General features: G+C 43.4%; 1 protein-coding gene across 1 annotated transcript in view; it reads right to left on the reverse strand.

The window, feature by feature from the left end:
• LOC140111341 (rho GTPase-activating protein 39-like) overlaps positions 1-21,387 on the reverse strand; it is a 38,652-nt gene extending 17,265 nt beyond the window's left edge. Inside the window, exon 1 of the mRNA XM_072132364.1 lies at positions 21,141-21,387. Coding sequence (XP_071988465.1) covers positions 21,141-21,151 — 11 coding nt within the window. The 5' untranslated portion in view covers positions 21,152-21,387. The remainder of the gene's footprint in view (positions 1-21,140) is intronic.
• Between the last annotated feature and the right edge of the window lie 4,821 nt (positions 21,388-26,208).

Genomic DNA, 26,208 nt, shown 5'->3' on the forward strand with positions numbered 1-26,208 from the left:
TTGCAATTTCACTCCAATACATTCACAAAACTGTTGGGGGAAGCTTGCAGCCGTTTATACGTCCCCCATAGGCCGGCAATGGCCACACAGAGCGATGCGGTGCAACACAAGTGCAGCACCATACTGCTCCGTACACAGGGAATAGTTTGGACATGTCCTATCTTTCCCCGTATTACGGCAGCGCGCGCCATACATTGCTATGGAGAGGGGCAGGGGTAAGTAGCGCTCCTCTTCTCCTGTGCACCGGCACGTTCCTGCAGTGCATGCAGCCTTAGAAAGTGGAGCCACATCATAGGACAAAGGTGTTAGACCTCCTGCACCTGGTTGTACCTTGGCACAGAATATGGTGGGGTGCAGGATGGAGGGGAGTGAGCACTGCTCACCCCTCCCCTCTTCATAGGATCGGTCAGACCTATCTTTTGTGGCACATCCGCCCAGCCCTGGACACTGTGCGGTGAGACACAATGTGATTGTCGCACGGTTTCTGGCCTCTATTGATTACAATGGTGGCCGTGATCTGGACACGGCACAGCACACGGCAATGAGCATGTAGCCTCAGTCCATCAAAGGATTGGACATGTCCACACGGCTCAGAAATAATATGGTGGGCAATGCGGCTCTTCACATGGATGACTGTGTTGCCCATTGATATGAATGTGGCCGTGCGCTACTTGTACGGAACAGACATTTTGCAAACCCACCCGGCACATTTCCGTTTCCTAATTGTAGATGGGGGAGCGGCCAAAGCGCCAGAAATAACCTGATTCACCAACTGCAACAAGTAAAAAATCATCACAATCCAGTAAAAGAGAGAAGCAGAAAGCGGAGATTAAAAGCTCAATACAAAGGCAATGGGTCGAGTTTTTCCCAAGCCCATCTACGCTGACACTGAAACGCTTACTCGTTCCTCATCCCAAGTGTTTAAGTGTAAACGCATCTGCTATTAGTAGTAATGCCTCACCGCTGAGTATGAGTCGTGTGTTTAATTGTGTGAACGCGGCCTTAAATTACCAACATCTCGCCACCCGCCATAAATCTCCCACGTCACATCTTTATATAAATGTTGTGAACACACAAAGTCCAAAGATGTATAAACTTCAGAGATTAAGGAGGCAGAACAGAAGAGCGTTTAATAATTTCCTAAACTCCGTAATTGCCCTCATTTTCCTAAGCTTCAGTTTCCTATTCTGTCATCAGTAAAAAGAGGAGGGGATTAGCGGCATAAATACAGTTATTAGGCTTAGAAAACCATTACACAAGCCCCGATTATTAAAAAGGATCTCAATGGCGTTTGAGTCGGCATTAATGTCAGACAGAGGCGGCTGCTATTCTCTGTCTCCCTTACAGCCGGCGCATTATCAGATCCCCGCAATCGGATGCGTTTACCGTCTTTTGTCGTTTGTGACATTTCTGAAATGTCAGATTTAAGGCAGCACAACATATCTGAGCTCCGATGGGCCGGGAACATAAGAGCCTGTTGAGGTTCATCTGAGCCGATGTCTGAGACCCTGTGATAATAGCATCAGAGCTGTCAGGCAGAGGCTGGAGGATTGCGGCTGTATCCATGCTGCTGATTTCCATCACTAGAGAGATCATCAGCACAAATGCACATCAATAAAATCCAATGAGCCGAGCTACAAATTGCCATTAATCAGCCAGTAAAATGCACAAGCGGCCAGACCGGGGTTAAACCAAATGTATACATTAAATACTGTACAGTGGGCAAGTGCTTAAACAGTAATCCCCTAATGTAGTACAATGATGCAGATTATCTGTGTATGGGATCTGGATAAATCCCTTACACTACAATGTTACAATTATGTTACTTATTTTCTGCACCAAAATTCCACCCAGAGAATCTGAATAATCTGCATGACGTACATTGTAGGCGACTCTTTACTTATACAGCAGCGAATGTCATAAACTCTAATTATTGCTGAATGTTCAACCTTTTCAATTCCAGATATAAATCTGAACCAAAAGTAAGTACAAGCTCAATGGCACGGTGTCCTGGCATCTCTCTGCCCTCTAGTGTGCCCGGAGTCCTGCTCGCCCGGCGTGTGCACGATGGAGGAGAGGATCGAGGGATAACGCCCAGTGACCATAGAAAGCATCAGGGCTTAGATTAGCGGAGTATTCTGAATTTCTGACCATATACACATGCTGAGATCTATCCACATCCGGCACAGCAGACACGAGCTGGAATGCAGTGAGATCTCTCATTTCTAAGGGACAGCGATGTCACGGACTGCGTGGGAACAGGTGTTTTATGCCTTTATTAGAGGAATCTGCAGCTGTCGTCCTTGTCCTTTTCCTCCCACTGTCACAATGGACCCGTCCTCTTCACCGCTAATTAGCTGATTTACATATGGCGCCGGAGCTGGGACGGCCGGATGAACGCGTCACACAGATTCACAAGTGTCATTGTGATCGTGTCACAAGCATCAGATCAAAAACAATAAGAGCAACAAAAGAGCCAAGGACAATACTAAAAGAAGTATAAACATACAATACAGAATCTGGTCCACATTTTACATTTCTACTTCCTATAGAAGAAGTTGGTTTCCCAGTTTCACGGCTACAGGGAAGCGCAGGAACTAGTTGTGTTTTATTCTGTTTAATGCCAAAATATGACCAAAACCTGGTGAAGGGGGTCGTCACATAAAGGAGATGACCCAGATTCTCCATCAGAAAATGTGCAACCATTTTTGTGTCCATATACTTTTGGCAGAATCTGTACAAATTCCGCTCTGAATATAAGGCTTTATTAATGTCGCCTTGAGAACAGATCCTAGCGCTGTCCTGACATGTACGGCCCGGCTGGAGCGTCACAATTTTTGCAGGTGCAAAACCTTAGAACTCTGCAGCGGTTGTGAAAATAGTCCAACAGATCAGTGACATGTGAACAACCCTGAAAGACGGGGCTACAAATCTCATTACTTACTAAGAGAATAGCAATATAGCCGCATATAGGAAGAAATCTCCAGAGATCATGACATGATACAAGGAAGGAAAGCGCAACTATTATAACACAATGTAGATGAGGCCTAGTACCTAATAATGAAGTAATCCCCTCCCCAAATATCACACTGTACATTTTCCTTCCATATTTCTTCCTGGTTACACCAATGTGGTCCTGTGCCCGCGCCGTGAAGATCCATGGACCCACATTCATGACCTGATCAGCGCTTTATGTCGGATCACAGGTTGTTTGCGGCACATGAAATGCAGGAGACCTTATAACATCGGAAGCCGTGATCTCATATACACCTGCACTATATATATATATATATACGTAGAGTTTGCTGCTCCGCGTGTATTCTGTACGTTATTCATAAGATCCACGAGAGATTAAATCATAAACACTACAGTCCCATTAGGATTTTTGTACCCGTACTGCACCAATGATGTTATACAGAGATACACGGGGTTCATGGGGTTATTGTGGGTAACATGCAGCCTTACATGGCTGCACACTGTTCTCATGGACCTGTAGTAACATGGACCTGTAGTAACACGGACCTGTAGTAACATGGACCTGTAGTAACACGGACCTGTAGTAACATGGACCTGTAGTAACACGGACCTGTAGTAACACGGACCTGTAGTAACATGGACCTGTAGTAACACGGACCTGTAGTAACACGGACCTGTAGTAACATGGACCTGTAGTAACATGAACCTGTAGTAACACAGACCTGTAGTAACATGGACCTGTAGTAACACAGACCTGTAGTAACATGAACCTGTAGTAACACGGACCTGTAGTAACACGGACCTGTAGTAACATGGACCTGTAGTAACATGAACCTGTAGTAACACAGACCTGTAGTAACATGGACCTGTAGTAACACGAACCTGTAGTAACACGGACCTGTAGCAACATGGACCTGTAGTAACATGGACCTGTAGTAACATGGACCTGTAGTAACACGGACCTGTAGTAACACGGACCTGTAGTAACATTGACCTGTAGTAACACGGACCTGTAGTAACACAGACCTGTAGTAACATGGACCTGTAGTAACATGAACCTGTAGTAACACGGACCTGTAGCAACATGGACCTGTAGTAACATGGACCTGTAGTAACATGGACCTGTAGTAACACGGACCTGTAGTAACATTGACCTGTAGTAACACGGACCTGTAGTAACACGGACCTGTAGTAACACGGACCTGTAGTAACATGGACCTGTAGTAACACGGACCTGTAGTAACACGGACCTGTAGTAACATGGACCTGTAGTAACACGGACCTGTAGTAACACGGACCTGTAGTAACACAGACCTGTAGTAACATGGACCTGTAGTAACACGGACCTGTAGTAACACGGACCTGTAGTAACACGGACCTGTAGTAACATGGACCTGTAGTAACATGGACCTGTAGTAACACGGACCTGTAGTAACATGGACCTGTAGTAACATGGACCTGTAGTAACACGGACCTGTAGTAACATGGACCTGTAGTAACATGGACCTGTAGTAACACGGACCTGTAGTAACACGGACCTGTAGTAACACGGACCTGTAGTAACACGGACCTGTAGTATGGACCCGGCTGTTATATAGAGCAGCGCACTCTCAGTCCAGTGACTGATAAAGACCTGATATTTCTATGGTCTGCTCCTATATTGCTGGATCACCTTTTCTCCGCATCCTGAAATGTCAGCACTAGTTTAATGAAGGCCCTAAAGGTCGGGCAGTAGAGGAGGGGCAGCGTTTATGAGGCGCACCCATCTCTGTGATGTCCTCGTAAATATATTATTGATGAGAAGCCGTATAAATCTCATCTACTGGTGGGGGGAGACGGACCTGACTACAAGCTCCTCCTGTAGTCATCTATCTACATCTATCTGCTAAGGGTCATGACCTATAACTCCTGACCCTACTCCCTGTACTATAATACTCACCACATGCAGCTACACATGGAAATACAGAACCTGCAGAAGGGGCCTCACCAGTCCAGTAACATCACCCTATATCCGTGCAGGCACTACTCACTATTCTGCTCAGTATTGTCACAACCAGGAGCGAATGCTACAAAGTATAATGGAAGCAGAATCCTGTCCTGTGAATACGACCTTCATGTCATAATGCCGTCTTAATAATCTGCAGCTTCGCTAGCCGTGACACTGCTGTAGAGACGCTAGGTCTGTATATACCGTTATAGTGTCAGGTTTTACTATTGCCTGTTACTGAAGACGGTTCTGGACAGTTGTGACGCAGGGAAGCAGGGACTCCCGGCTGATGGTGATCGTGTTATAAGTCCTGCTTTCTGCACCAGGATATAGATGCAGCCCATGCCTTGTGTTACAGGGACCGGGTATGGTTGGGCCCCTTGATGGTGACAGACGTATCTATAATAACATCACCTTAGATGACTTACTGGTCCTGGACCATCTTATTGGTTGAATTAAGCAGAACTATAATCACAATCCCCTGAATAGGGGCTTCTGCCCGTGATATAACAGCTATTCAATACATTTCGAGGGTTAAAACCTAAAGCGTGTCCTCGCCAGGAGCGTTATTCACCGATCAGTCATACACTTTATAGTTCATGAGGATCCACGAATAACAAAAACCACATTGGCCATGACAAATGGGAGACCACGTCTGATATTCGTGGCCTGGGCGTGGTAGGTGCACATCTTGCAGATATAGATAAACTGCTCTGCTATTGAGGTGTGAGTCTACAATCCGTACATTACATACAAGGTGCGAGCATGCGTGCTCCCTGGCCCAATCATGTTACATGCGGATTCATTGTAGACTTGTAAGTGTCTGCCACGGAATGATCCCCATGGGGCACATGTATCATCGTATATGCGCCAAAAAAGTGTCGGGAACTCAAGTTGTATTCCCGCAAAACTGTTGTGGATCATTTATAATGCGTTTGTGCCACAAAGAACAGATGTTTCCGACTATCCCGACTCGCCCGTCTTTTTTTTTTGCCGCAAGTGGGCGTGGCCTATATTTTCCACATCATCCGCCACATTCGTGTTGAGCTTGTCGGCTTTTTTAGCTGCAATTTTTGGCGCAGAAAAAAAAAATGGTCTGAAATCAAAAGAAAAACAGGCGCAGTCCATGTGAGATTTTGGCGCACATCTCATCTGTGTCGGCATTGTTATGGCGCCCGACTGATCGGTTCCGTCTGCGCATTAATTACTTACAGCCGTGCGTCACTTGAATACACGGGGCTGCGCTTTCCGTCGTCAGATCTCAGCTGCTGACTGTCAAGGTTTAAACAATTAATAAATCCCCCCTACAAGTAGTAATGTGTGTATGTGTGTACAGGCGGTCCCCTACGTAAGAACACCCGACTTACATACGACCCCTAGTTACAGACGGCCCTCTAGATGTTAGTAATTTACTGTACATTAGCCCCAGGCTACAATGATCACCTGTAACAGGCGTCTGTAATGAAGCTTTAGTGTTACTCCTGGTTCTTATCACAACCCAACATTTTTAAAATCCAATAATCACAGAGACCCAAAAAATTTTGTCTAGAGTTACAACTCTAAAATATACAGTTCTGACTTACATACAAATTCAACTTAGGAACAAACCTACAGAACCTTCTACAGGATCTTGTATGTAACCCGGGGGCAGCCTGTATATTTATATATTATTGTACTTGCCCCCATAAAGTTTCATGTTCGCGGCAGGTCACATGACCCCGGGCAGGAGAAGTCGGGACCATTACCATATCAGTGATTAGAAGGGTTCCCCAAGGACATACGCTCGCCCTTAAAGGTGACCCTATTACGGTCTTATACTTATCCTGTTAAATTTTCCTATAAGTGGCCAACCCCTTTAAGAATCTCTGGATGCAGGGAGTAAATACAAATATTCTGGGTTACGAATATTCATAAACATCACATTGTTGGAAGCCTGTAAAGGACATCAATCACCAGATCAAGGATTGTAACCCAAGCACTGACATCCGGGCGTGCGCCCCCCTGGCAGGATCCGCTGTTCTTATGGCTTCTTATGCCCTAGAAAAAAAAGGCTTTTAAAATCATGCAAATGAGCCTGAGGGGCTCCATCGAAATTAATGGAGCCTGGAGCCCCTCAGGCTCATTTGCATTATTTTTAAAGCTCCTTTTTCTTAAAAACTAGGGCATAAGAAGCTAAAAGAAGAGCAGATCCTGCCAGAGGGGCGCATATCAGTATGTCTGTATGATTAAGTTACAATCCTATAGATAGAATAGATAGATAGATAGATAGATAGATAGATAGATAGATAGATAGATAGATAGATAGGAGATAGATAGATAGATAGATAGATAGATAGGAGATAGATAGATAGGAGATAGATAGATAGATAGATAGATAGGAGATAGATAGGAGATAGATAGATAGATAGATAGATAGATAGATAGGAGATAGATAGATAGATAGATAGATAGATAGATAGATAGATAGATAGATAGATAGATAGATAGGAGATAGATAGGAGATAGATAGATAGATAGATAGATAGATAGATAGATAGGAGATAGATAGATAGATAGATAGATAGATAGGAGATAGATATATAGGAGATAGATAGGAGATAGATAGATAGATAGATAGATAGATAGATAGATAGGAGATAGGAGATAGATAGATAGATAGATAGATAGATAGATAGATAGATAGATAGGAGATAGATAGATAGATAGGAGATCGTAAAAAAAAGTGGATGAACTTGCGGCTCTCATTGTAGCCTCCCTACCGACACGCTCCTATTCACTGACAGCAAGCAAGGATATGAAACAGTTGCAGAGCTTTCCATTATACACTGCTTTGCCTTACTGACAGATGGCTGGCCGTGCACGCTGCTGCGAGGACAGGCAGACAATACAGAGCGATGCCAGAGCTGGGCAGGACTCCGGGCACACACAGGGAGATGCCATGTGCAGACTGCTGCAATGTACAGAGGGCAGGAAGCCTCATACCACATAACAAACCCTTTCACACAATGGAGACCAATCACTGACAGCAAATTATGCAAAGTGGTGCAGCTAGCGGCAGATGAGCGCGGTGACCCCGCAGATATAAATAGCCTCTGCTATAACATTTCACATCATTCACTCACATCAGATTGCACAGAGCCGGCTCCTCCCTCTGCTCTGTCCTTACAGCAGTGATGCTGGGAGCCGGGCACACCGGCGGTGGGGATCACGCTGCTGCACCACGGGAGGGCTCATGTGATTAATACATCAAGGAAACAAGCGACAAAATGTACAATAAAGGTCTCATTTCATGTGTTTAGAGAGCAAGGATCCCCCTGCTGCACTGTGATAGCACTGGAGGAGCCGCTCAGTGGCATCACTGCAGATACACGTGTGCCCTGAATACCAAGCAGCCCCAGCGTCCATGTCACCTAATCCGAGCTGTCACAACAGAGCCAGATGAGCAGCCTGAGCCCTCATCATCAGCAGCCGAGCGAATGAGGATCACAAGCCTTAGCAGGAAATCCTCCCTCGTAATGTCCCTCACTCCGTGGCCCCCGCACCTCCTGGGAGAGGCCCCCCGTGTACCGCAGCAGCCAGCGTCCATGCGACATGTCTGCGCCAGCCATGCCCACACACCGAGCCCAGGCCTCATACATTACACAGGTGCTACACAGTCCTTACATGTTATATGACCGGCTACTATGTAATAATCACACATGAAGTCCAGTCCTTACATGTTATATGACCGGCTACTATGTAATAATCACACATGGAGTCCTGTCCTTACATGTTATATGACCGGCTACTATGTAATAATCACACATGGAGTCCTGTCCTTACATGTTATATGACCGGCTACTATGTAATAATCACACATGGAGTCCAGTCCTTACATGTTATATGACCGGCTACTATGTAATAATCACACATGGAGTCCTGTCCTTACATGTTATATGACCGGCTACTATGTAATAATCACACATGGAGTCCAGTCCTTACATGTTATATGCCGGCTACTATGTAATAATCACACATGAAGTCCAGTCCTTACATGTTATATGACCGGCTACTATGTAATAATCACACATGAAGTCCAGTCCTTACATGTTATATGACCGGCTACTATGTAATAATCACACATGGAGTCCTGTCCTTACATGTTATATGACCGCCTACTATGTAATAATCACACATGGAGTCCAGTCCTTACATGTTATATGACCGGCTGCTATGTAATAATCACACATGGAGTCCTGTCCTTACATGTTATATGACCGGCTACTATGTAATAATCACACATGGAGTCCTGTCCTTACATGTTATATGACCGGCTACTATGTAATAATCACACATGGAGTCCTGTCCTTACATGTTATATGACCGGCTACTATGTAATAATCACACATGAAGTCCTGTCCTTACATGTTATATGACCGGCTACTATGTAATAATCACACATGGAGTCCAGTCCTTACATGTTATATGACCGGTTACTATGTAATAATCACACATGGAGTCCAGTCCTTACATGTTATATGACCGGCTACTATGTAATAATCACACATGGAGTCCAGTCCTTACATGTTATATGACCGGCTACTATGTAATAATCACACATGGAGTCCTGTCCTTACATGTTATATGACCGGCTACTATGTAATAATCACACATGGAGTCCTGTCCTTACATGTTATATGACCGGTTACTATGTAATAATCACACATGGAGTCCTGTCCTTACATGTTATATGACCGGTTACTATGTAATAATCACACATGGAGTCCTGTCCTTACATGTTATATGACCGGCTACTATGTAATAATCACACATGGAGTCCTGTCCTTACATGTTATATGACCGGTTACTATGTAATAATCACACATGGAGTCCTGTCCTTACATGTTATATGACCGGTTACTATGTAATAATCACACATGGAGTCCTGTCCTTACATGTTATATGACCGGCTACTATGTAATAATCACACATGGAGTCCAGTCCTTACATGTTATATGACCGGCTACTATGTAATAATCACACATAGAGTCCTGTCCTTACATGTTATATGACCGGCTACTATGTAATAATCACACATGGAGTCCTGTCCTTACATGTTATATGACCGGCTACTATGTAATAATCACACATGGAGTCCTGTCCTTACATGTTATATCACTGGTTACTATGTAATAATCACACATGGAGTCCTGTCCTTACATGTTATATGACCGGCTGCTATGTAATAATCACACATGGAGTCCTGTCCTTACATGTTATATGACCGGCTACTATGTAATAATCACACATGGAGTCCTGTCCTTACATGTTATATGACCGGCTACTATGTAATAATCACACATGGAGTCCTGTCCTTACATGTTATATGACCGGTTACTATGTAATAATCACACATGGAGTCCTGTCCTTACATGTTATATGCCGGCTACTATGTAATAATCACTCATGGAGTCCTGTCCTTACATGTTATATGACCGGCTACTATGTAATAATCACACATGGAGTCCTGTCCTTACATGTTATATGACCGGCTACTATGTAATAATCACACATGGAGTCCTGTCCTTACATGTTATATGACCGGCTACTATGTAATAATCACACATGGAGTCCAGTCCTTACATGTTATATGACCGGCTACTATGTAATAATCACACATGGAGTCCTGTCCTTACATGTTATATGACCGGCTATTATGTAATAATCACACATGGAGTCCTGTCCTTACATGTTATATGACCGGCTACTATGTAATAATCACACATGGAGTCCTGTCCTTACATGTTATATGACCGGCTACTATGTAATAATCACACATGGAGTCCTGTCCTTACATGTTATATGACCGGCTGCTATGTAATAATCACACATGGAGTCCTGTCCTTACATGTTATATCACTGGTTACTATGTAATAATCACACATGGAGTCCTGTCCTTACATGTTATATGACCGGCTACTATGTAATAATCACACATGGAGTCCTGTCCTTACATGTTATATGACCGGCTGCTATGTAATAATCACACATGGAGTCCTGTCCTTACATGTTATATGACCGGCTGCTATGTAATAATCACACATGGAGTCCTGTCCTTACATGTTATATGACCGGCTACTATGTAATAATCACACATGGAGTCCAGTCCTTACATGTTATATGACCGGCTACTATGTAATAATCACACATGGAGTCCTGTCCTTACATGTTATATGACCGGCTACTATGTAATAATCACACATGGAGTCCTGTCCTTACATGTTATATGACCGGTTACTATGTAATAATCACACATGAAGTCCTGTCCTTACATGTTATATGACCGGCTACTATGTAATAATCACACATGGAGTCCTGTCCTTACATGTTATATGACCGGCTACTATGTAATAATCACACATGGAGTCCTGTCCTTACATGTTATATGACCGGCTACTATGTAATAATCACACATGGAGTCCTGTCCTTACATGTTATATGACCGGCTACTATGTAATAATCACACATGGAGTCCTGTCCTTACATGTTATATGACCGGCTACTATGTAATAATCACACATGGAGTCCAGTCCTTACATGTTATATGACCGGCTACTATGTAATAATCACACATGGAGTCCTGTCCTTACATGTTATATGACCGGCTACTATGTAATAATCACACATGGAGTCCTGTCCTTACATGTTATATGACCGGCTACTATGTAATAATCACACATGGAGTCCTGTCCTTACATGTTATATCACTGGTTACTATGTAATAATCACACATGAAGTCCTGTCCTTACATGTTATATGACCGGCTACTATGTAATAATCACACATGGAGTCCTGTCCTTACATGTTATATCACTGGTTACTATGTAATAATCACACATGAAGTCCTGTCCTTACATGTTATATGACCGGCTACTATGTAATAATCACACATGGAGTCCAGTCCTTACATGTTATATGACCGGCTACTATGTAATAATCACACATGGAGTCCTGTCCTTACATGTTATATGACCGGCTACTATGTAATAATCACACATGGAGTCCTGTCCTTACATGTTATATCACTGGTTACTATGTAATAATCACACATGGAGTCCTGTCCTTACATGTTATATGACCGGCTGCTATGTAATAATCACACATGGAGTCCTGTCCTTACATGTTATATGACCGGCTACTATGTAATAATCACACATGGAGTCCTGTCCTTACATGTTATATGACCGGCTACTATGTAATAATCACACATGGAGTCCTGTCCTTACATGTTATATGACCGGCTACTATGTAATAATCACACATGGAGTCCAGTCCTTACATGTTATATCACTGGTTACTATGTAATAATCACACATGAAGTCCTGTCCTTACATGTTATATGACCGGCTACTATGTAATAATCACACATGGAGTCCTGTCCTTACATGTTATATGACCGGCTACTATGTAATAATCACACATGGAGTCCTGTCCTTACATGTTATATGACCGGCTACTATGTAATAATCACACATGGAGTCCTGTCCTTACATGTTATATCACTGGTTACTATGTAATAATCACACATGGAGTCCTGTCCTTACATGTTATATGACCGGCTGCTATGTAATAATCACACATGGAGTCCTGTCCTTACATGTTATATGACCGGCTACTATGTAATAATCACACATGGAGTCCTGTCCTTACATGTTATATGACCGGCTACTATGTAATAATCACACATGGAGTCCTGTCCTTACATGTTATATGACCGGCTACTATGTAATAATCACACATGGAGTCCTGTCCTTACATGTTATATGACCGGCTACTATGTAATAATCACACATGGAGTCCTGTCCTTACATGTTATATGACTGGTTACTATGTAATAATCACACATGGAGTCCTGTCCTTACATGTTATATGCCGGCTACTATGTAATAATCACACATGGAGTCCAGTCCTTACATGTTATATGACCGGCTACTATGTAATAATCACACATGGAGTCCTGTCCTTACATGTTATATGACCGGCTACTATGTAATAATCACACATGGAGTCCTGTCCTTACATGTTATATGACCGGCTACTATGTAATAATCACACATGGAGTCCAGTCCTTACATGTTATATGACCGGCTACTATGTAATAATCACACATGGAGTCCAGTCCTTACATGTTATATGACCGGCTACTATGTAATAATCACACATGGAGTCCTGTCCTTACATGTTATATGACCGGCTATTATGTAATAATCACACATGGAGTCCTGTCCTTACATGTTATATGACCGGCTACTATGTAATAATCACACATGGAGTCCTGTCCTTACATGTTATATGACCGGCTACTATGTAATAATCACACATGGAGTCCTGTCCTTACATGTTATATGACCGGCTATTATGTAATAATCACACATGGAGTCCTGTCCTTACATGTTATATGACCGGCTACTATGTAATAATCACACATGGAGTCCTGTCCTTACATGTTATATGACCGGCTACTATGTAATAATCACACATGGAGTCCTGTCCTTACATGTTATATGACCGGCTACTATGTAATAATCACACATGGAGTCCAGTCCTTACATGTTATATGACCGGCTACTATGTAATAATCACACATGGAGTCCAGTCCTTACATGTTATATGACCGGTTACTATGTAATAATCACACATAGAGTCCTGTCCTTACATGTTATATGACCGGCTACTATGTAATAATCACACATGGAGTCCTGTCCTTACATGTTATATGACCGGATACTATGTAATAATCACACATGGAGTCCTGTCCTTACATGTTATATGACCGGTTACTATGTAATAATCACACATAGAGTCCTGTCCTTACATGTTATATGACCGGTTACTATGTAATAATCACACATGGAGTCCTGTCCTTACATGTTATATGACCGGTTACTATGTAATAATCACACATAGAGTCCTGTCCTTACATGTTATATGACCGGCTACTATGTAATAATCACACATGGAGTCCTGTCCTTACATGTTATATGACCGGATACTATGTAATAATCACACATGGAGTCCTGTCCTTACATGTTATATGACCGGTTACTATGTAATAATCACACATAGAGTCCTGTCCTTACATGTTATATGACCGGTTACTATGTAATAATCACACATGGAGTCCTGTCCTTACATGTTATATGACCGGCTGCTATGTAATAATCACACATGGAGTCCTGTCCTTACATGTTATATGACCGGCTACTATGTAATAATCACACATGGAGTCCTGTCCTTACATGTTATATGACCGGCTACTATGTAATAATCACACATGGAGTCCTGTCCTTACATGTTATATGACCGGCTACTATGTAATAATCACACATGGAGTCCAGTCCTTACATGTTATATGACCGGCTACTATGTAATAATCACACATGGAGTCCTGTCCTTACATGTTATATGACCGGCTACTATGTAATAATCACACATGGAGTCCAGTCCTTACATGTTATATGACCGGCTACTATGTAATAATCACACATGGAGTCCTGTCCTTACATGTTATATGACCGGCTACTATGTAATAATCACACATGGAGTCCAGTCCTTACATGTTATATGACCGGCTACTATGTAATAATCACACATGGAGTCCTGTCCTTACATGTTATATGACCGGCTACTATGTAATAATCACACATGGAGTCCTGTCCTTACATGTTATATGACCGGCTACTATGTAATAATCACACATGGAGTCCTGTCCTTACATGTTATATGACCGGCTACTATGTAATAATCACACATGGAGTCCTGTCCTTACATGTTATATGACCGGCTACTATGTAATAATCACACATGGAGTCCTGTCCTTACATGTTATATGACCGGCTACTATGTAATAATCACACATGGAGTCCTGTCCTTACATGTTATATGACCGGTTACTATGTAATAATCACACATGGAGTCCTGTCCTTACATGTTATATGACCGGATATTATGTGATAATCACACATGGAGTCCAGTCCTTACATGTTATATGACCGGCTACTATGTAATAATCACACATGGAGTCCTGTCCTTACATGTTATATGACCGGCTACTATGTAATAATCACACATGGAGTCCTGTCCTTACATGTTATATGACCGGATATTATGTGATAATCACACATGGAGTCCTGTCCTTACATGTTATATGACCGGATATTATGTGATAATCACACATGGAGTCCTGTCCTTACATGTTATATGACCGGCTACTATGTAATAATCACACATGGAGTCCTGTCCTTACATGTTATATGACCGGCTACTATGTAATAATCACACATGGAGTCCTGTCCTTACATGTTATATGACCGGCTACTATGTAATAATCACACATGGAGTCCAGTCCTTACATGTTATATGACCGGCTACTATGTAATAATCACACATGGAGTCCTGTCCTTACATGTTATATGACCGGATATTATGTGATAATCATAGTCCCTCCCCTCAGAATCCATCATAAACACCAGGGACATTACTCCTAGATCCAGGCACCGGGACTGTGGGATCTCCTTATATGTGTTATCCATGGCCTTCTTCCTTATACAATCACAGTGGGAGTGGGAAGTTCTCCTGCACAGTATAACAGCCTGTGAAGCTACAGTAAAACCCCCAGGAGCCCTTGTGGCTCATTAGAATAATTTAGAAAGTTGATTATAGAAGGAAGGAGGATGACATGACATGGATAACAGATATGATATCCCCACAGTCCTGGTGCCGGGATCTATGAGGAATGTCCCACCCCGTAGTACAGTGATGGGGAACCTTTCAGACACAGAGTGCCAAAACTACAACCAAAACCTACTTTTATGTCGCAAAGTGCCAACATGACAATTTACGTGGTAACTTATTTATTCCAACTGTATCATAAGTCTTAATCGTGTTGGCGTTCTGAGGACACCAATACAATAGAAAGAAAATTTGGATTGTAGCTTCCCTCCAGGATCTCCTGAAGAGGAAGAATCAGGGGATCCAGAGCAGGAGCTCCAACCATAATCCATCTCTATCCGCACCTTCCCGCTTCTTGTGTAGACCTGGCAGCCAAGAATAATTTGCCCATAGAAAGGGCTCTGAGTGCCACCTCTGGCACCCGTGCCATAGGTTCGCCAACACTGCTGTAGTATACAGAAGGAGGCAGCAGGGAGGACACCGGTCCTCATCACCTGACCCCAGGCACTACACTGCAAGCACATCACATGACCTCCACAATGACCCTGACCTTTAACCCCACAATGGTCCCCAATGCCAAGAGGTGACTCCAACTTAACCCCTTACTATCCACATAAAACACTGATGAGTTAACAGAAGGCCAGAGATATGGGGTATTAACTCTTCCCTCCCCTCACACACAGAAGATGCTGATGTTACCCCACATTAACCCCTTCCTCCCCTCACACACATAGAAGATGCTGATGTTACCCCACATTAACCCCTTCCTCCCCTCACACACATAGAAGATGCTGATGTTACCCCACATTAACCCCTTCCTCCCCTCACACACATAGAAGATGCTGATGTTACCCCACATTAACCCCTTCCTCCCCACACACATAGAAGATGCTGATGTTACCTCACATTAACCCCTTCCTCCCCTCACACACATAGAAGATGCTGATGTTACCCCTCAGTAACCCCTTCCACCCCTCACACATAGAAGATGCTGATGTTACCCCACATTAACCCCTTCCTCCCCGCACACATAGAAGATGCTGATGTTACCCCACATTAACCCCTTCCTCCCCTCACACACACAGAAGATGCTGATGTTACCCCACATTAACCCCTTCCTCCCCTCACACATAGAAGATGCTGATGTTACCCCACATTAACCCCTTCCACCCCTCACACACACAGAAGATGCTGATGTTACCCCACATTAACCCCTTCCTCCCCTCACACACACAGAAGATGCTGATGTTACCCCACATTAACCCCTTCCTCCCCTCACACATAGAAGATGCTGATGTTACCCCACAGTAACCCCTTCCTCCCCTCACACATAGAAGATGCTGATGTTACCTCACATTAACCCCTTCCTCCCCTCACACATAGAAGATGCTGATGTTACCCCACATTAACCCCTTCCTCCCCTCACACATAGAAGATGCTGATGTTACCCCACATTAACCCCTTCCTCCCCGCACACACAGAAGATGCTGATGTTACCCCACATTAACCCCTTCCACCCCTCACACACAGAAGATGCTGATGTTACCCCACATTAACCCCTTCCTCCCCTCACACATAGAAGATGCTGATGTTACCCCACATTAACCCCTTCCACCCCTCACACACACAGAAGATGCTGATGTTACCTCACATTAACCCCTTCCTCCCCTCACACACATAGAAGATGCTGATGTTACCCCACATTAACCCCTTCCTCCCCTCACACACATAGAAGATGCTGATGTTACCCCACATTAACCCCTTCCTCCCCTCACACATAGAAGATGCTGATGTTACCCCACATTAACCCCTTCCACCCCTCACACACACAGAAGATGCTGATGTTACCCCACATTAACCCCTTCCTCCCCTCACACACACAGAAGATGCTGATGTTACCCCACATTAACCCCTTCCTCCCCTCACACATAGAAGATGCTGATGTTACCCCACAGTAACCCCTTCCTCCCCTCACACATAGAAGATGCTGATGTTACCTCACATTAACCCCTTCCTCCCCTCACACATAGAAGATGCTGATGTTACCCCACATTAACCCCTTCCTCCCCTCACACATAGAAGATGCTGATGTTACCCCACATTAACCCCTTCCTCCCCGCACACACAGAAGATGCTGATGTTACCCCACATTAACCCCTTCCACCCCTCACACACAGAAGATGCTGATGTTACCCCACATTAACCCCTTCCTCCCCTCACACATAGAAGATGCTGATGTTACCTCACATTAACCCCTTCCTCCCCTCACACATAGAAGATGCTGATGTTACCCCACATTAACCCCTTCCACCCCTCACACACAGAAGATGCTGATGTTACCCCACATTAACCCCTTCCTCCCCTCACACACATAGAAGATGCTGATGTTACCCCACATTAACCCCTTCCACCCCGCACACACAGAAGATGCTGATGTTACCCCACATTAACCCCTTCCACCCCTCACACACAGAAGATGCTGATGTTACCCCACATTAACCCCTTCCACCCCTCACACACATAGAAGATGCTGATGTTACCCCACATTAACCCCTTCCTCCCCTCACACACATAGAAGATGCTGATGTTACCCCACATTAACCCCTTCCACCCCGCACACACAGAAGATGCTGATGTTAACCCACATTAACCCCTTCCTCCCCTCACACACACAGAAGATGCTGATGTTACCCCACATTAACCCCTTCCTCCCCTCACACATAGAAGATGCTGATGTTACCCCACATTAACCCCTTCCACCCCTCACACATAGAAGATGCTGATGTTACCCCACATTAACCCCTTCCACCCCTCACACACATAGAAGATGCTGATGTTACCCCACATTAACCCCTTCCTCCCCTCACACACACAGAAGATGCTGATGTTACCCCACATTAACCCCTTCCTCCCCTCACACATAGAAGATGCTGATGTTACCCCACATTAACCCCTTCCTCCCCTCACACACAGAAGATGCTGATGTTACCCCACATTAACCCCTTCCTCCCCGCACACATAGAAGATGCTGATGTTACCCCTCAGTAACCCCTTCCTCCCCGCACACATAGAAGATGCTGATGTTACCCCACATTAACCCCTTCCTCCCCGCACACATAGAAGATGCTGATGTTACCCCTCAGTAACCCCTTCCTCCCCTCACACACACAGAAGATGCTGATGTTACCCCACATTAACCCCTTCCTCCCCTCACACATAGAAGATGCTGATGTTACCCCACATTAACCCCTTCCTCCCCTCACACATAGAAGATGCTGATGTTACCCCTCTGTAACCCCTTCCTCCCCGCACACATAGAAGATGCTGATGTTACCCCTCAGTAACCCCTTCCTCCCCGCACACATAGAAGATGCTGATGTTACCCCTCTGTAACCCCTTCCTCCCCGCACACATAGAAGATGCTGATGTTACCCCTCAGTAACCCCTTCCTCCCCGCACACATGTAGAGGATGCTGCGGTTACCCCTCAGTAACCCCTTCCTCCCCGCACACATAGAGGATGCTGCGGTTACCCCTCAGTAACCCCTTCCTCCCCTCACACACACAGAAGATGCTGATGTTACCCCACATTAACCCCTTCCTCCCCTCACACATAGAAGATGCTGATGTTACCCCACATTAACCCCTTCCTCCCCTCACACATAGAAGATGCTGATGTTACCCCACATTAACCCCTTCCTCCCCTCACACATAGAAGATGCTGATGTTACCCCACATTAACCCCTTCCTCCCCGCACACATAGAAGATGCTGATGTTACCCCACATTAACCCCTTCCTCCCCGCACACACAGAAGATGCTGATGTTACCCCACATTAACCCCTTCCACCCCTCACACACATAGAAGATGCTGATGTTACCCCACATTAACCCCTTCCACCCCTCACACACAGAAGATGCTGATGTTACCCCACATTAACCCCTTCCTCCCCTCACACATAGAAGATGCTGATGTTTCCCCTCAGTAACCCTTCCCTCCCCGCACACATAGAAGATGCTGATGTTACCCCACATTAACCCCTTCCTCCCCTCACACACACAGAAGATGCTGATGTTACCCCACATTAACCCCTTCCTCCCCTCACACATAGAAGATGCTGATGTTACCCCACATTAACCCCTTCCACCCCTCACACACAGAAGATGCTGATGTTACCCCACATTAACCCCTTCCACCCCTCACACACATAGAAGATGCTGATGTTACCCCTCAGTAACCCCTTCCTCCCCGCACACATAGAAGATGCTGATGTTACCCCACATTAACCCCTTCCTCCCTGCACACACAGAAGATGCTGATGTTAACCCACATTAACCCCTTCCTCCCCTCACACACACAGAAGATGCTGATGTTACCCCACATTAACCCCTTCCTCCCCTCACACACACAGAAGATGCTGATGTTACCCCACATTAACCCCTTCCTCCCCTCACACATAGAAGATGCTGATGTTACCCCACATTAACCCCTTCCTCCCCTCACACACACAGAAGATGCTGATGTTACCCCACATTAACCCCTTCCTCCCCTCACACACACAGAAGATGCTGATGTTACCCCACATTAACCCCTTCCTCCCCTCACACATAGAAGATGCTGATGTTACCCCACATTAACCCCTTCCTCCCCGCACACATAGAAGATGCTGATGTTACCCCTCAGTAACCCCTTCCTCCCCGCACACATAGAAGATGCTGATGTTACCCCACATTAACCCCTTCCTCCCCGCACACATAGAAGATGCTGATGTTACCCCTCAGTAACCCCTTCCTCCCCTCACACATAGAGGATGTTGATGTTACCCCACATTAACCCCTTCCTCCCCTCACACATAGAAGATGCTGATGTTACCCCTCTGTAACCCCTTCCTCCCCGCACACATAGAAGATGCTGATGTTACCCCTCTGTAACCCCTTCCTCCCCGCACACATAGAAGATGCTGATGTTACCCCTCAGTAACCCCTTCCTCCCCGCACACTTGTAGAGGATGCTGCGGTTACCCCTCAGTAACCCCTTCCTCCCCGCACACATAGAGGATGCTGCGGTTACCCCTCAGTAACCCCTTCCTCCCCGCACACATAGAAGATGCTGATGTTACCCCTCAGTAACCCCTTCCTCCCCGCACACATGTAGAGGATGCTGCGGTTACCCCTCAGTAACCCCTTCCTCCCCGCACACATAGAGGATGCTGCGGTTACCCCTCAGTAACCCCTTCCTCCCCGCACACATAGAAGATGCTGATGTTACCCCTCAGTAACCCCTTCCTCCCCGCACACATAGAAGATGCTGATGTTACCTCACATTAACCCCTTCCTCCCCGCACACATGTAGAGGATGCTGCGGTTACCCCTCAGTAACCCCTTCCTCCCCGCACACATAGAGGATGCTGATGTTACCCCTCTGTAACCCCTTCCTCCCCGCACACATGTAGAGGATGCTGCGGTTACCTCTCCGCCATCTTCCCGGTGCAGCTCGCCGCTCTCCTGTCTTGTGGCCGATGTCCCCGGGATGTCCGGGCCCTGTCCTGCGGGTTAGGACGGTGGTCGGGAGGCCATGAAGATGAGGAGGACGGATGTGGCGGAGGATGAGGCCGCCCGTCCCCCCGCGATCTCCGCCGCTCTCTCTCTCTCGTTCTCTGTCAGGCAGCGGGGCCGCGCAGGCTCGGAACTACGCGCGTCCACGCCCAGTCACCTGCTGCTGGAGCGCGCCCCCGCCAACCGCGCCCCGGGGACAGCAGCAGCAGGTGCGGAGAGCGGGAGCGCGCGCGTGCGTGAGCGAGCGGGAACCAGTGTATATTATACAGGGTATTATAGTGTGTATTATACAGTGTATGTGTGTGGTATAGTGTGTATTATACAGTGTATGTGTGTGGTATAGTGTGTATTATACAGTGTATGTGTGTGGTATAGTGTGTATTATACAGTGTATGTGTGTGGTATAGTGTGTATTATACAGTGTATGTGTGTGTTATACAGTGTATGTGTGTGGTATAGTGTGTATTATACAGTGTATGTGTGTGGTATAGTGTGTATTATACAGTGTATGTGCGTGGTATATAGTGAGTATTATACAGTGTATGTGTGTGGTATAGTGTGTATTATACAGTGTATGTGTGTGGTATAGTGTGTATTATACAGTGTATGTGTGTGTTATAGTGTGTGTTATACAGTGTATGTGTGTGGTATAGTGTGTATTATACAGTGTATGTGTGTGGTATAGTGTGTATTATACAGTGTATGTGTGTGGTATAGTGTGTATTATACAGTGTATGTGTGTGGTGTAGTGTGTATTATACAGTGTATGTGTGTGGTATAGTGTGTATTATACAGTGTATGTGTGTGGTATAGTGTGTATTATACAGTGTATGTGTGTGGTGTAGTGTGTATTATACAGTGTATGTGTGTGGTATAGTGTGTATTATACAGTGTATGTGTGTGGTATAGTGTGTATTATACAGTGTATGTGTGTGGTATAGTGTGTATTATACAGTGTATGTGTGTGGTATAGTGTGTATTATACAGTGTATGTGTGTGGTATAGTGTGTATTATACAGTGTATGTGTGTGGTATAGTGTGTATTATACAGTGTATGTGTGTGGTATAGTGTGTATTATACAGTGTATGTGTGTGGTATAGTGTGTATTATACAGTGTATGTGTGTGGTATAGTGTGTATTATACAGTGTATGTGTGTGGTATAGTGTGTATTATACAGTGTATGTGTGTGGTATAGTGTGTGTTATACAGTGTATGTGTGTGGTATAGTGTGTGTTATACAGTGTATGTGTGTGGTATAGTGTGTATTATACAGTGTATGTGTGTGTTATAGTGTGTGTTATACAGTGTATGTGTGTGGTATAGTGTGTATTATACAGTGTATGTGTGTGGTGTAGTGTGTATTATACAGTGTATGTGTGTGGTATAGTGTGTGTTATACAGTGTATGTGTGTGGTATAGTGTGTATTATACAGTGTATGTGTGTGGTATAGTGTGTATTATACAGTGTATGTGTGTGGTATAGTGTGTATTATACAGTGTATGTGTGTGGTATAGTGTATATTATACAGTGTATGTATGAGGTATAGTGTGTATTATACAGTGTATGTGTGTGGTATAGTGTATATTATACAGTGTATGTGTGTGGTATAGTGTATATTATACAGTGTATGTGTGTGGTATAGTGTGTATTATACAGTGTATGTGTGTGGTATATTGTGTATTATACAGTGTATGTGTGTGGTATATAGTGTGTATTATACAGTGTATGTGTGTGGTATAGTGTGTGTTATACAGTGTATGTGTGTGGTATATAGTGTGTATTATACAGTGTATGTGTGTGGTGCAGTGTGTATTATACAGTGTATGTGTGTGGTATAGTGTGTATTATACAGTATATGTGTGTGGTATAGTGTGTATTATACAGTGTATGTGTGTGGTGCAGTGTGTATTATACAGTGTATGTGTGTGGTATATAGTGTGTATTATACAGTGTATGTGTGTGGTATAGTGTGTATTATACAGTGTATGTGTGTGGTATAGTGTGTATTATACGGTGTATGTGTGTGGTATAGTGTGTATTATACAGTGTATGTGTGTGGTATAGTGTGTATTATACAGTGTATGTGTGTGGTGCAGTGTGTGTTATACAGTGTATGTGTGTGGTATAGTGTGTATTATACAGTGTATGAGTGTGGTATAGTGTGTATTATACAGTGTATGTGTGTGGTATAGTGTGTATTATACAGTGTATGTGTGAGGTATAGTGTGTATTATACAGTGTATAAGTGTGGTATAGTGTGTATTATACAGTGTATGTGTGTGGTGCAGTGTGTGTTATACAGTGTATGTGTGTGGTATATAGTGTGTATTATACAGTGTATGTGTGTGGTATAGTGTGTGTTATACAGTGTATGTGTGTGGTATAGTGTGTATTATACAGTGTATGTGTGTGGTATAGTGTGTGTTATACAGTGTATGTGTGTGGTATAGTGTGTATTATACAGTGTATGTGTGTGGTATAGTGTGTATTATACAGTGTATGTGTGTGGTATAGTGTGTATTATACAGTGTATGTGTGTGGTAAAGTGTGTATTATACAGTATATGTGTGTGGTATAGTGTGTATTATACAGTGTATGTGTGTGGTATATAGTGTGTATTATACAGTGTATGTGTGTGGTATAGTGTGTATTATACAGTGTATGTGTGTGGTATAGTGTGTATTATACGGTGTATGTGTGTGGTATAGTGTGTATTATACAGTGTATGTGTGTGGTATAGTGTGTATTATACAGTGTATGTGTGTGGTATAGTGTGTATTATACAGTGTATGTGTGTGGTATAGTGTGTATTATACAGTGTATGGGTGTGGTATAGTGTGTATTATACAGTGTATGTGTGTGGTATAGTGTGTATTATACAGTGTATGTGTGTGGTATATTGTGTATTATACAGTGTATGTGTGAGGTATAGTGTGTATTATACAGTGTATGTGTGTGGTATAGTGTGTATTATACAGTGTATGTGTGTGGTATAGTGTGTATTATACAGTGTATGGGTGTGGTATAGTGTGTATTATACAGTGTATGTGTGTGGTATAGTGTGTGTTATACAGTGTATGTGTGTGGTATAGTGTGTATTATACAGTGTATGTGTGTGGTATAGTGTGTATTATACAGTGTATGTGTGTGGTGTAGTGTGTATTATACAGTGTATGTGTGTGGTATAGTGTGTATTATACAGTGTATGTGTGTGGTATATAGTGTGTATTATAGAGTGTATGTGTGCGGTATAGTGTGTATTATACAGTGTATGTGTGTGGTATAGTGTGTATTATACAGTGTATGTGTGTGGTATAGTGTGTGTTATACAGTGTATGTGTGTGGTATAGTGTGTATTATACAGGGTATGTGTGTGGTATAGTGTGTATTATACAGTGTATGTGTGTGGTATAGTGTGTATTATACAGGGTATGTGTGTGGTATAGTGTGTATTATACAGTGTATGTGTGAGGTATAGTGTGTATTATACAGGGTATGTGTGTGGTATAGTGTGTGTTATACAGTGTATGGATGTGGTGTAGTGTGTATTATACAGGGTATGTGTGTGGTATAGTGTGTGTTATACAGTGTATGTGTGTGGTGTAGTGTGTATTATACAGGGTATGTGTGTGGTATAGTGTGTGTTATACAGTGTATGTATGTGGTGTAGTGTGTATTATACAGTGTATGTGTGGTATAGTGTGTGTTATACAGTGTATGTGTGTGGTATAGTGTGTATTATACAATGTATGTGTGTGGTATAGTGTGTATTATACAGTGTATGTGTGTGGTATAGTGTGTATTATACAGTGTATGTGTGTGGTATAGTGTGTATTATACAGTGTATGTGTGTGGTATAGTGTGTATTATACAGTGTATATGTGTGGTGTAGTGTGTGTTATACAGTGTATGTATGTGGTGTAGTGTGTGTTATACAGTATATGTGTGTGGTATAGTGTGTATTATACAGTGTATGTGTGTGGTATAGTGTGTATTATACAGTGTATGGGTGAGGTATAGTGTGTGTTATACAGTGTATGTGTGTGGTATAGTGTGTGTTATACAGTGTATGTGTGTGGTATAGTGTGTATTATACAGTGTATGTGTGTGGTATACAGTGTATGTGTGTGGTATATAGTGTGTATTATACAGTGTATGTGTGTGGTATAGTGTGTGTTATACAGTGTATGTGTGTGGTATAGTGTGTGTTATACAGTGTATGTGTGTGGTATAGTGTGTATTATACAGTGTATGTGTGTGGTATAGTGTGTATTATACAGTGTATGTGTGTGGTATAGTGTGTATTATACAGTGTATGTGTGTGGTTTAGTGTGTATTATACAGTGTATGTGTGTGGTATAGTGTGTATTATACAGTGTATGTGTGTGGTATATAGTGTGTATTATACAGTGTATGTGTGTGGTATAGTGTGTATTATACAGTGTATGTGTGTGGTATAGTGTGTATTATACAATGTATGTGTGTGGTATAGTGTGTATTATACAGTGTATGTGTGTGGTATAGTGTGTGTCATACAGTGTATGTGTGTGGTATAGTGTGTATTATACAGTGTATGTGTGTGGTATAGTGTGTATTATACAGTGTATGTGTGTGGTATAGTGTGTGTTATACAGTGTATGTGTGTGGTATATAGTGTGTATTATACAGGGTATGTGTGTGGTATAGTGTGTATTATACAGTGTATGTGTGTGGTATAGTGTGTATTATACAGTGTATGTGTGTGGTATAGTGTGTATTATACAGTGTATGTGTGTGGTATAGTGTGCATTATACAGTGTATGTGTGTGGTATAGTGTGTATTATACAGTGTATGTGTGTGGTATAGTGTGTATTATACAGTGTATGTGTGTGGTATAGTGTGTATTATACAGTGTATGTGTGTGTTATAGTGTGTGTTATACAGTGTATGTGTGTGGTATAGTGTGTATTATACAGTGTATGTGTGTGGTATAGTGTG

This window comes from Engystomops pustulosus, unplaced genomic scaffold (genome assembly GCF_040894005.1).
Source record: "Engystomops pustulosus unplaced genomic scaffold, aEngPut4.maternal MAT_SCAFFOLD_429, whole genome shotgun sequence".
Classification (NCBI taxonomy): Eukaryota; Metazoa; Chordata; class Amphibia; order Anura; family Leptodactylidae; genus Engystomops; species Engystomops pustulosus.